The sequence below is a fragment of the Sprattus sprattus genome (assembly GCF_963457725.1).
Source record: "Sprattus sprattus genome assembly, chromosome: 4".
NCBI classification, from domain to species: Eukaryota; Metazoa; Chordata; class Actinopteri; order Clupeiformes; family Clupeidae; genus Sprattus; species Sprattus sprattus.
The window spans coordinates 42,046,153-42,059,879 of NC_137923.1; the positions used below are offsets into that span (position 1 = coordinate 42,046,153).

Genomic DNA, 13,727 nt, shown 5'->3' on the forward strand with positions numbered 1-13,727 from the left:
CAACATGAAGATGAACAATCCCTAGCCGTATGTTATTCCATTAATTACACTGCCACCAACCAATTGAAACAATAGTTTGGTAATAAAAGATGATGATTACAAACAATTTACAACCAGTAAAGTACCAAACCATTGCCTCAATTCACCAATCAGAAAAAAGGCTTAAACCTAACCAAGTAATGATATTTAACAGATGCCCTTTCTGCCTGGCTCTGGCTCTTGCCATTACACAAATACTTCCAAACATCGATGTTCTGTTTAGAAATACCATTGCATTGGCAGAGCCAGTGGTATGAACCCACTGAACTAAAGTGTCATCAAAAAGAAGGTGAATCTCTACTGGGCATATTTGGGTGTCGTGTGTTGGTGAGCCGTCAGTGCAACGCAATATTACAGGCGTCCTTGCTTGACCTTGACAGATCGGCAAACACCTGCCTCATTGCTATGCTGGAGAGCAAAGGTAAACACCGGCCGCCTCACCCACAAAGCCAGGAATGTAAACACACTGCACTCATGAGATTGGGGGATGGGGAAAGGGGGGTTGACTAAGGAGTCACTTTGGCGAGGGGTCACAGGGAAAATGATGTGGAGGTGGCCGTCAGCCTGTGAAGACTTGCTTACACAAGCGACAAATGGCACGGAGCTCCGCAGACTTGAGGTGGGGCATTTAATTAGAGTCAATCACAATGACACCCAACTCACAATGTGGTGTCACTGCAAGCCAACAAACAAAGAAAAAAACAACGACCACAGCAAATGAGTGACGGCAGTAGCAAGGTTGGAGAAAGCCATTTTGCCAATGAAAGAGCACTTCCATTTGTCACTTTTGCCTTTCTTTCTACACACGTCAATCTGAGGTAATGACTCGACGAAAAAACCCAACGTAATTTATAGATTTAAAGGATGAATTAACTTCGATACAAGACTAAAAACACTTTCCAATGAAATGAAGCTGAGAGGAAACCTCTATGCTGTTTATAGGATCCTTTGACCTGTGTATGTTATCTATGGAGATGTGTGTCTGTCACATTTCTGTTTCATTCCAGTGTCATACCTCACCATGGCTACAGCAACACACATTTTTAAATACTGTGTGTTGAATTGGGACATCAACATGATCATCAGATTTAGTAGTCAAACATTACACACAGACAAAATGAAATAAAATAAAATTCCACTTCCATAAAAACAAAGAGGCATAAATAAATAAATAAATAGAGGCCAATATAGTGGTTTCAACATTACCGAAAGGTTTGCATGATTCAGTAATCCAACGTCAGTAGTAAATTACTGCAGTCGGTTAAACATTAGAATAACAAAATGTGAAAAAACTAAATGTTAAATAATAGGAGCCAGTAGTACTGTGTTAAGCCTTTGTTAGACAATTAAGGCAATATGTGGTTAGCATTTTGAGCCAACCAAATTGAGACATGACAGTCGATTACACCAAAAAATCACCAAACTTCAGTAGATCTGCTTTAACGTCGATACGTTACCACAATTTAGGATAGGAACACACATACAGGATGAAACACTATCCTGATTTGGTCTTTTGGAGAAATTAAGCTGTTACAATTCCACCAAATCATATGTACAGCACAGAACATACATGAGTCAATAAAAAATAAAATGATGATCCTTCTCAGAGAGAAGTGTTTGTTGTTTTCTCATATGGTAAAATATTCCCACAGACATCTGTGGGCTAAAATGTATATCATATATATATTAAAATTTACAGAGCAGAGAGGATCAATCCTCTCGCCAAACACTTCTAGAACATTCTCCTTCAAGTAGATTCACACCCAGTGGCTTCGACTTCAAGTCATAAATGGCAAGAGAGCTAAATGCTGTCGATCATTAATACAGGTTTAGTAGTGCTTCATTCAGCAAAGTACCCTAAGGATCTATACACCCTTTCTAGAACTCTGAGAGACCACGCATTCCTTCATAATACACAGTAACTGTGATGATGTGAGAGTTTATAAGTTAATACTTAAAAAGGCAGACATCAGTATTGGATATGGTTATATCTGGCCCACCCATCAAGTCTCAATGACATCATTAGTTATGGAGTGTCTCATCAGGTGGGGTAGACCTTGGGGACTCAACTTGAACATAAATCAAATAATCAGCAATATGTAACTCCTATATACCATTCTGCCCTACAAAGCAAAAAGGCAGTAACTGCATTTTTTGGCGAAAATGAGTTATTGTGTTTTTTGTAACATTCAACGCATTCTTTGTCATGTAACAAAACATCTCATCTCAAATGTATGTCGTTTTGGAGAAAATTGTTGGGTGTTTGTACAGTAACTACAAAAACTGCTAGTAAAGCAAAGCAAAAAGGCAGTAAACGCCACTACTGTATTAAGTTACTGCCTTCTTACTTGGTATGGAACCTTCGGAAGTAGGAGTAATACAAAGTAATACAGAGCAAAAATACAGTAACTGTAAAAAGGGGGTAAAATACAAAAAATAATAAAATTACTAATATCTGAAAATAATAAGGTTATATGGCGTTACAATACTGCCTCATGTCCAATAATCTACCTACAACTACTTGGGCTGGACAACAAGATAACTTTAAGGTCATTTTTCTCAGTTTAGTGCTCTGTGCAGTTACTGCCTTTTTGCTTTGTAGGGCAGCATAATATATACCATATAATACACACTTCACTTCATATGATTTAACACTTGGTGTTTGAGCACTGGGCTTTCCAAACCCAACAGAGAGCAGTTCTGACCAAACAGAACCTGGTTGGGGACCCTATTTAAAATAGTCGAGCCCGGCCACCAGGAAGAACTTCTCGAGAAATAGCTCGGAGTCGAGGACGGCGATGTGGGCCGCGCGGCCGATGAGTGTGTTGGCGGTGTTGGGCAGCGCATGGAACACGTTGTGTCTGATCAGACGGCAGTCCTTGGCCCCCAGCAGGGGCTGCATCACGTTGTTGATCATCTCTGTGTAGACGGGGCCTGGACAGGGGGAGAGATTGATGTGAACTTAAATACTATTAAACATACACATACACATACACATACACATACACACACAAATGCAGATGTTCACATACACACACATACAGTACATATATACACACACAAACATACAGTACATACATCCATATACCGAAGACACAGGGAGAGCATGCAAGCATCTTTGCGGCATCACAAGGCATAGGAAGGATGATGGTTAATATGTTCCGGTCAATAAGAGAAAAAATAACTACAAATCTCTACAAAGATCTACAGCTGTCAACACTTGTGTACCCTGATGGCAAAGACTCATGAGCTGCAGGGGAGAGAGAGGAGAGGGTATTTGAAGTAAGAGTATGGTGGGTAATGGTATAAGAGAAAGCTAGGATTTAAAGCTTTGTGAATTTCTGGGTTGAATAATGCTTTAAACCTTCAAGTGTATGGACAATGACAGCACACATGCATGCGCGCACACACACACACACACACACACACACACACACACACACACACAAACAATAGTTGTGTCAGACTGCATCAGCCCTTAAAGATACAAATATGTAAAAACATATGTATGTAACACAGATACAACACATGCACACACAAGCATGAATAAATCCTGACTTAATGTTTTCCCTCCGACAGGAAAAAAAAATTGTATACCCTCACGCACACACACACACACACACACAACCAACCACATCTTTAATCTTTAATCACTTTTGCTGGCAGACAGATTCGGTTAGTCCCAGTTGTTGCTCTGTGCGTCTGTCACCTGACAGACGTGTTTTGCTGCGACATCTCTTTTAGTGGTATAAACACAGCAGATTGAGACAGACAGCGCTACCTAAAGTTTCTTGCAGTTTTCCCTAAACAAGCCAAAATGACATTATACAACAAAAACTTTGAACCTGAGGGGCTCTAAAGTGATGACGGCAACAGCCAATGAAGGCTCTGAACCAATAACACATCAAAGCAAATGTAGCTATGGAGAGCTTTGGTGCAACCCCATCTTCAATAGAAATGGTAAAAGTACAAGTAGATAGCAACTACAAAGCAATGAAGTGGATTCCATCATCTGTGTTTAACTCAGTGGTGTGTAAGTCATATTGTTTCACGATTACAGCACCTTAATAAGGATGCAAAAGTGGATTTTAACATTGAACACCCAACTCTAATTATAATGGAGGTCACATAAGATGAGCAGATGAACAGTAGCTCTTTGGAGGATGCACATTAGGAGTACCTGTATGGGTGAGCAGCTGCACACTGCTACAGACTCCCACAAGGTGAATCAGAGAAAGTGGAGTTGTGTAATCTCACCCAACTGTTGTCTTCTGTTATCCTTACTTATTGTCACGGTTCCCCAGATTCACGGCTAATAGGCAATGCGAACTTGTTAGTGATTAGACTGTTGCGATTAGACCAATCCGTATGGTCTCCTAAGCGCCGTTCTAGCCTATTCCGCTGGGGTATGTCAAAGTTGTGAGTGTGTACTGCCAACTGCATCTGCCATTCCCACTCTAAAAATGTGCCTCCAGGGGGAGTTTTGCTAAAAAGTTGACTGAAATTTATGAAAAAAAATTCATTTCTGGGAGAAATAGACTTTCCTGGAGGAAATAATAAAGTGAAACACCATTAGATTGCTTTTTTGAAAACACATAAGAGCAATGTGCACATTGCCACCACAAAATAAACAACCCAGTACACTCTTATACTGTTCCATCTGGCATTAGAGGAAGCTTGTTTGTTAACAGATTTCTGCTTAACTCAAGTCGTTTTCAGACATTTCGGGGGGTTTTTTTGTGATGAAATCCCTCACGGACTGTGACACCCTTGAGCACTGTGAGACTTGTGTGACCCCCATGGACCTGCTAACAGAAGGAAGCTGAAAGCCACGCAGTGATGTGCGAAAAGAGGATGCCCAAATAGACTAAACAAATGCTCATTTAGAGTATGGCCTTCTTGGTAAATGCTATATAAATACACACAATAGTGCTGCCTTCCTCTTTGTAGATATGGTGTCAAGCTGAAATTGATTCAAAAATGTTTTTTTTCTATTACAGTACATGACATTCCCAGTGATCATTCTTATTTCACAAGGAGCCTTTCAATTCCATATGTTAAACAAATGCTGAAGACCCTGTAGAACAGTTACAAAACACTCTTAACTGCACAAACTCCAATCTCTCCATGAGCTCACACAGGACTTATATTACACTGGTCTGTTCTGTCTGCCCAGCAGTACTTTCCAGAACCAGCCCTGGGGCAGATCAGAGATCAGCGTTCTGGACCTGTGACTCTTTGTTCCTGTAATGGAATTGCCTTTGTTTGTTCTGCGAGGGCGTCATGTTTGATTAGAGGGAAATGGGCTTGAGATAAGTGGATTTGGGGTTTGGCCTGCCAACCTGTGGTGCGGTCCCGAAGCGCGGTTCTGCACATCTCGATGCGGGCTGAGTGGAACGGAACGTAGCGGTCCTGGGGAGATGCCACCAGCACCACGTTTTTGAAGAACTGGAGTCCTGTAGAAGAAAAACCCAATTAGCTCTTTCTGTGTGTGTGTGTGTGTGTGTGTGTGTGGGTGGGTGTGTGTTGGAGAGAAAGAGAGAGAGAGAGAGAGAGAGAGAGAGAGAAAAAGAAAGAGTTTGTGTGCATGTGTATAGGTGAATACCATGTGTTTTGTGTGTATGTTTGTGTGTGTGTGTGTGTGAGAGCATGTGTGAGAAAGAGAGAGACAGTTTGCATGCACATTTGTGTGTTGGTGTTTAATTCCGTGTGTATTTTCATGTGTTTTTGTATGGATGCGTTTTGTGGTGCTGAAACACCACTGAGGTTTGACACCTCATGACTGATAAATCTCTTTTAACTCGCTCACTCGCTAACATCTCTCTTCATCTCTAGCTGTAGCTGTACTACTGTTGCTAGCTTGAGCTAACTGACTGACAGCGCTTTTGCCTTTTGGTCTGCTTGCCGCTGCTAAGATTAAGAATAAAAAAAACAGCAGAGGAGTCAAAAGAGAGAGAACAAATCAGTGGATCAGCCCAGGCTCTTTCTCTGGCTTATCTATTCCCAAATCTGTAACAAAAAAGCAGCGCTTTGAAGAAGAGGCGAGACGTTCTGTGTTCTGTGCGACTACAGCGCTCCTTCGCTCAGTCCCATCCAGGCGGAGCTCAAAGGGAAATGGGTGACAGACTTCCTCCATCAGAGTCCTCATTCTCTCAAAGAAACTACGACTTTCAAGAAAATGATGTCGCAGACTACTCGACTACTCACAGAGCCTGGTTCCTCTTCTTAATCTTTATCTATTTTATCCTCCTTGTTGTTGTGTTCGCTTTGTCCCTAAGCCTGCATCTATATTTCCCTCCCTGTCTGTATTTCCCCTCTCATGTCTGTCTTACTCTCTCACACACATGCATATCCGCCCTCTCTTATCTTCTTTCAGTCTCTCTCTCTTTCTTTCTCTCTCTCTCTCTCACACACACACACACACACACACACAAACACAAACACACACCTGGTTTCTGGCTGAGCTGGTAGAGGAAAGTTTTGCGTGGATCGGTGTGATCTCGGAACGTGAGCTGGAGGAGAGAGCCGGACTTCTTGAGCTTCTGCATCAGCCACAGGCCTACAACAGCACAGGAACATATCACATCACAAACACACACACACACACAGCCGGAAACCTTGCAACGACTCCTCAAACACCCGCCCATACATGCATATATTTCCATCTTTTGACAGAATCATTAATATACAAAGGCATAGTGTTGTGCTTAAACTAGACACAGTGGGGTAAACTGGCAGAGGCTTATATCCAGTGATTAACTCCAGATCCTTATCAGCTCTCTTTTTTTGTGAAAAAATGCAATGAATTGTATAAAATATTTTGTGTGTATGTATGGAAGTCAGAGCAATTCTAATATCCCATGTTGAAACTGATTATATGAGGGTGCAGGTCAATCAATATGCAATTTTCCCTAAAGCTAAAGGATTAGTCACGGGTCATGGTTGACTTGTCTGGGTGAATGCATGGTAATAATGGCGGTCAGGGGTCAAGTAAAAAGATTGAGGTCTTAGGTCAGTGACCTCAAGGTTGGTGTTGGGGTCAAGTTAGGATACCTGTGCTAACGAGAGTGCTGTTGTTGTACAGGGTTCCCAGGTGAGGCCCGGACAGGGAGAGGAATGTGTGGAGCTTGCATAGGTAGCATCGGAACCGCGGTCGGGTCAGAACCGAACGGATGATCACATTACCCAGGGAGTGTCCAATAAAACTGCAATGACAAGACAAGACCAGTACTTTACATCCTCCAACCTAATAGTGTGTGTGTGTGTGTTGTAAAGGTTTGACTAGGACTAGGCGACAAATCAACCATTACACAGGAATCAATTAGTAACAATACACAACATTCAGTGTAGGCTTAACTGACCCTTTTTTGTTTAGGACTGAGATGAACTATTGACTGAACTATTGACTTGCAGGATTCAGCAGAACACAGACTCAAGGTTTCATTGCAGTATTATATTCACAAACACAATAATCACATAATATCATTCATATTCACAACACAGTTTTGAATGATGCAACAGTCTGTAATGAGGGAGAAAGCATATGAGGGGAATTGATATGTCCAGGGCTGGGTGCAAAAGTTCAGAGTTCAGAGATTTAGTAGTCCATGTCTTTGTCTCTGTATGGGAAACTATTCATAGTATTCTGAAGCACCCACAATCATCAAAATGAAGCCCACAGCACATACAAACAGGGGGTCACAAAATAAACAAAATAAAGCCCATGGCCCATACAACATGCTCTCAACATGTAATGCAATAAAGCCTCCGGCTCATACAAAACAAAATCACGTCAATGTAACATAACATTTCATGAAGACACAACACCATAAAGCCCACGTCTCATACAAACATTTCAATATAAGGTCGGGCAATAAAGACACGCTAGGATCACCAACAAAGAAGGCAGAGGTTACCCAACAACACCACGTTTATCAATTCAGTAAAAGGGAAAATATCAGTCCAAAGTCAAGTCCAACTATAAGATACTTCGCCGCTCGGCGTAACAAAAGTATTAGCACCGGGACCGGGTTTCGTGTACTATTTCAGAAAACTCTCAGAGTTGGGTTAAGGCATTTGCATGGTTATCCAATTCACCTCGTACGACTTCACGAGAGACACGCCCTTTCTAATCTGATGATTGTACGACTCACCTCTACCTGCATGGTTCTACGAGGGGCTGTGGAGATTACCAACGGTTTATTATGATGTTACAAGGCCATTACATCATCAACAACAAACTATAAAATAAGAAATCGTTTGTTTTTATCCGTGTATTTTCAGTTAATGATCAGAGGCTGTTGTTGTGAAATGAATTACTAACGACAATGACCAAGCTCGCGGTTATTGCCGAATATTTTCTATTATTATACCACACAAACAGTTCTGCTTTTTTACGTCTACAATTCAGGTTATTTTACAATTTAATCATTTACACTGCATGCTCTGCTAACTCAAACACAAATGTTTTTATTATTGCTGTAATTAGACGACGTCTCCCTATGCTTTATATGCGGCGAGAGCCACGATAGAGCAAGGAAGAAGGGAGATGTCGGTTTTCCTCCTGCATCGCCGCTGGTGCCCTTTATAGTTTTTTTCATTTTTACAAACTTGTCCCTGATCTTCCTCCAACTCCTAATGCACTCCTGGACCTCCAGCCCCAGGTTCCCAGCGATCTCTCAGAGATTTTTTAAAAACGGAGGTGCTGTCATAGGGAACGAAACAGGAAACGTCATTTTAGCCAGGGGTGTCGGACAGCTCGGATCGGATAGTCGGATCGGATAGTGAGAAAATTAAAGCGGTGCTCCAGAGGCCATCCGACACCCTCGGATGGCTCTCCGAGGTGCTCAAAGGTGTGGTCCCACTTCAAGGAGGGCGTTTAAAGGCGTGCCTCGTGAGATCGGAGAGCACGATCGGATAAGCATGTGAGCGCCTTTACAGTTGGCCACTCGGCGAAACATTCAGGGATTTGCGCCGAGGCACGGAAATGCTTGCTCACAGCGGAGGCCACCGCAGTGCAGAGTGAATACCGTACTCGCGTTCTCTGTAGAGGTGTCTTCTTAAAAGGCGGCTGCTTGCTACAGCGTTGGGGGTTAACGGTTGCGCAAAATTGACTCGGTGCAGTTCATGCTCCCAAAGGTTGCGCGTGTTGTCATGAGCCTGCCATTTGCCTGGCAGATAGAAAGCTGTTTCCCTAACAGAAAGTCTGAAGCTTGAAGTTCTTTTCAAACCTTTGCTTGGGTAGCACTGTTAAACTGAGCAGACATGCAGACTACATTTGAGTAATCTCATCACGTAACATTCGTTTTCTAAAAAAAATCACATAGTATTGCATGTTTTACTGTGGTAGAAAATACGTTAGCTTAATGCTAACGTATATGGAAAATCCTATAGACACCGCGCTAGGTATTAGCATCAAGTAATTCACGTTAATGTTTTTGTATGAGCCTGACATTTGCTCTGCAGATAGATAACAGGTTCCCTAACAGAAAGTCTGAAGCTTGAAGTTATTTTCAAACCTTTACTTGGGAAGCACTGTAAAACTGAGTAGACATGCAGAATATTTTAGTAACCTCATCTCGTATCATTCGTTGATAGAATGCAGGCTGCGAGGCTCGCGTAAGGGCTTACGTAAAAAATGACGCAAGTCTAGAAAAAGGGGCCGACGCACGCAAGACGTAAGAAGTCGCGCAAGGGGCTTGCGCGGCCTCTTGCGCTTGCGCTTACGCTTACGTAAGGAAGCATGAAGGCTGATTCATGCTTCCTTACGTAAGCGTAAGCGCAAGCGCAAGAGGCCGCGCAAGCCCCTTGCGCGACCCTTGCGCGACTTCTTACGTCTTGCGTCAACCCCCAACGCTGTAGCATGCAGCCGCCTTAAATCAGCCTTTAGAGGGGTTTTGGGTCATACGTTTCCGTGAATTGGTCGTTGATATAGGCTACTCGCTTCTCTCTCTGGTCGTGGCAATCGTGTCTCTAAACTCAATTTGCGGAAGCAGCCGGTATTTTAAAAGATAACCGCGTGTGGTCAATTGGCTGCAGGTGAGTGTCATTGGGGAATGGGCGTGTGTGCAAGATTTGGTACGTCTCCTATCCAGGAGCGTTACAGCGTGTGCGTGTGCGTGTGTGTAAAAGTGGAAGTGTGTCTATGTGGGTAGGTGCATGTCAGCGTGTGTTTAAACTGAAAATAATTGATCAAAAGGACCTAATTTCTCCTTTTAAACTTTTGTACTTTTCCACCTCTCTCAAACATCAGAACTTATCACCTTTTTGTCACACTGTTCCATGCTTTGAGATTGTGATAAGAGATGATGATATGACAACAGATGCCTCTCCATCTGCATATCAACTCCCAAGCCATTTCCCTAGTGTTAACTTCAGGACAAATGAATTGTGAAAAGTTTCCTTCAAAGAAACTCAGCCAGAAAGTTTTGATTTCATTAGATGTTGTATTCTGTCTCTTTTTGAGTGCTTCATCAGTCACTTTCTCTCAGTGTCTGTGTGCATCAACACACAGCTTTAAAACCCATGTTACAGAAAACTAAAGAGGTTAAATTGTAGTCAAATGTTTGTCCTTTTTAGTCTTCTTGCTGAATTTGTGTTATATCCTGATAGTACAATTCCCTTATTGTACCTTCAGCAGTTTATGTTAATTCTTTATTATGATTTGCTGTCACATGCCATGGTTGTTTGATGGCAATGGCAAAGAGTCCTATTACAGAGCGTAAGGAAAAGCGCACTACTAGACACCATATCATTTGGCAATACTACCACCTGCTGGACATAATTCCCAAATGCAGGCTGATACTGAGGCCATAGTATGATCATAACTGGTAGACAAGCAACATAGATATCATCCAACAAAATGTAATGTAATGTATAAAGCCATACTTTATATTAGCAGTGCAGTATTTATAATGAAGTGTTATGCTGACGTTCATGGTAATCTGTAAACAAATGCTTATGATTTACATTGTATAATAATATTAATAATAATAATAATACACTGTCATTAAATGCTGCTTAATGCTATGTTAACTATAGTATTTAGATGATGTAAGTGGACCCTTGTTAAGTGCTCACATTTACACAGACAAAATGCATTTTCGCAATCATTTTAGACTGATAAATAATAAAGTTGGTGGAATTTGTTTCCTTTTATAAAATCTAAAATCCATTTTTCTCCTCAGAAAAATGTCACATACAGTACTGTGCAAAAGTTTTAGGCAGGTGTGAAAAAATGCTGCAAACTAAGAATGCTTTCAAAAATGGAAGTGTTAACAGTTTATTTTCATCAATTCTTCATAAATTAACAAAATGCAGTGAAGGAACAGAAGAAAATTCTAAATTAAATCAATATTTGGTGTGACTACCCTTTGCCTTCAAAATAGCATCAATTCTTCCAGATAAACTTGCGCACAGTTTTTGAAGGAACTCGGCTGGTAAATTGTTCCAAACATCTTGGAGAACTAACCACAGATCTTCTGTGGATGTAGGCTTCCTAAAATTCTTCTGTCTCTTCATGTAAACCCAGACAGACTCGATGATGTAAGGATCAGGGCTCTGTGGGGGTCATACCATCACTTGCAGGACTTTCTGTTCTTCTTTAAGCTGAAGATAGTTGTTAATGACATTGGCTGTATGTTTGGGGTTATGTTCCTGCTGCAGAATACATTTGGTGCCAATCATACGCCTCCCTGATTGTATTGCATGATGGATTAGTATCTGCCTGTATTTCTCAGCATTGAAGACACCATTCATCCTGACCAAATCTCCAACTCCACTTGCAGAAATGCAGCCCCAAACTGGAAAGGAACCTCTACCATGCTTCACTGTTGCCTGCAGACTCTCATTATTGTACCTCTCTCCAGCCCTTCGGCGAACAAACTGCCTTCTTCTACAGCCAAATATTTCTAATTTTGACTCATCAGTCCAGAGCACCTTCTGCCATGTTTCTGCACCCCAGTTTCTATGTTTTCGTGCTTAGTTCAGTCACTTGGCCTTGTTTCCTTGTCGGGGTAGAGCTTTTTGGCTGCAACTCTTCCATGAAGACCACTTCTGGCCAGACTTCCCCGGACAGTAAATGTCTGTACCTGGGTACCACTGGTTTCTGCCAGTTCTGAGCTGATGCCACTGCTTGAAATCTTCCGATTTCGAAGGTAAATAAGCTTGATGTGTTTTTCATCAGCTGCATTAAGTTTCCTTGGCTGACCACTGCGTCTACGATCCTCTACGTCTTCTTCAAAAGAGCTTGAACTGCACATTTTGAAACCCCTGTCTGCTTTGAAATCTTTGTCTGGGAGAGACCCTGCTGATGCAGTATAACTACGTTGTGTCTTGTTGCTGTGCTCAGTCTTACCATGTAAATGGATCAAAAATAAACATTTATTGTTTACATTTTTCAAAGCATTCTTAGTTCATAGCATTTTTTCACACCTGCCTAAAACTTTTGCACAGTACTGTACATGTGTAAACACCTCCTACTAGTGATTCAAAATGAATCACTGGTTGCCTCTTTTACTGAACCATAGTGATCAGCATAAAGCTATCATAGAAATAGAAAAGCTTGCAAGTGTTTGCCAATGTTTGTGAATTTCAATGCACCTCTGGTAAGCAGAAGTCTCTGGAAAGCCACATGTAGTCCCTGAAGAGCTTAGAACTAAGCCCAAGGATAAATATTGTCTGCATATAAGCACTCCAGCTCCACATCACATGTGCAAGGGATTTGGGGAAACATTTTACATGCCATGCCGTGTTAGCGGATGCTGCTATAATATAAACAGATTCATGAAGAACAAAAAGAAAACACAATGCTGTTTTCAGTTGAGTGACAGTTGGAGGTCAGGTATTAGAATGTTTTAGAGGAGAAATAAATCTAACAATGACCAAAGAGAGTGCCCCTTGATGTTGTTGTACTATTGTTGCTACGCGACAATAGACCAATGAAAGATGAGAAAGGATCCTCTAATGTATTTTGTGCTTTGTGTAGTACATTTGGAAATAGCCTACTACATGAGCATTTGTGATGTGTTTTTGCAGACTTGAAGGCTACATACATGATGGTTGCTTGCCCACAAATGGGTCAACATCATTTACATAAAGTTTTTTACAAACTTACTTACTAACTAACATATAGTCATGGTACATTTGTTTGCTAGTAAAAATCTCTGATACCATTATGTTTATGTGGTCCTCCTGAAGCAGGTCACTTTCCCCCTATATAGGCTACTCCTACAGGTTACTCCTGAACTTGTATTATCTGTCATGATGCTGAATCCAAACTGATCAAAACTGTCCTTTTAAATCAACCTATCAATACACTGATGGATTTTAAATGGCCATCATGATGGCCTTGTGTGGGCAGATTGTCCTTAAAGGAGACATTTAAGGGGAAAATCTAATTAAGGACTGTTTATGGGTCATTTCATGCAAATAAGGGTAAGGAGAAGTAGTATCACATTTCATGGACATAGTAAAAGCTGCCAGGAACCCATGCTTATGAGAGAGAAATGATGTCAAGGCAATAGTGTGAAATTATACCTTGTAGTGAGATGAATGTCCTTATGGTTTCTTTGTGGTAACATAATGTCATTGCATTGTATGGATGGACAGAAAGATGTGACGTCTGAAAGACTGATGATCTGTGTAGATTACTACAGGATGTCTGTGTTATGGGACCTGTCTAGTGGTGT

General features: G+C 41.4%; 1 protein-coding gene across 1 annotated transcript in view; it reads right to left on the reverse strand.

Annotated features, from left to right (window-relative positions):
• Window positions 1–2,767: 2,767 nt before the first annotated feature.
• Window positions 2,768–13,727, reverse strand: part of fam135b (family with sequence similarity 135 member B) — a gene marked incomplete at both ends in the record, with an annotated part of 45,211 nt that continues 34,251 nt past the window's right edge. The window contains 4 exons of the mRNA XM_080836100.1: window positions 2,768–2,973; window positions 5,382–5,495; window positions 6,488–6,598; window positions 7,093–7,244. Coding sequence (XP_080692226.1) covers window positions 2,768–2,973; window positions 5,382–5,495; window positions 6,488–6,598; window positions 7,093–7,244 — 583 coding nt within the window. The remainder of the gene's footprint in view (window positions 2,974–5,381; window positions 5,496–6,487; window positions 6,599–7,092; window positions 7,245–13,727) is intronic.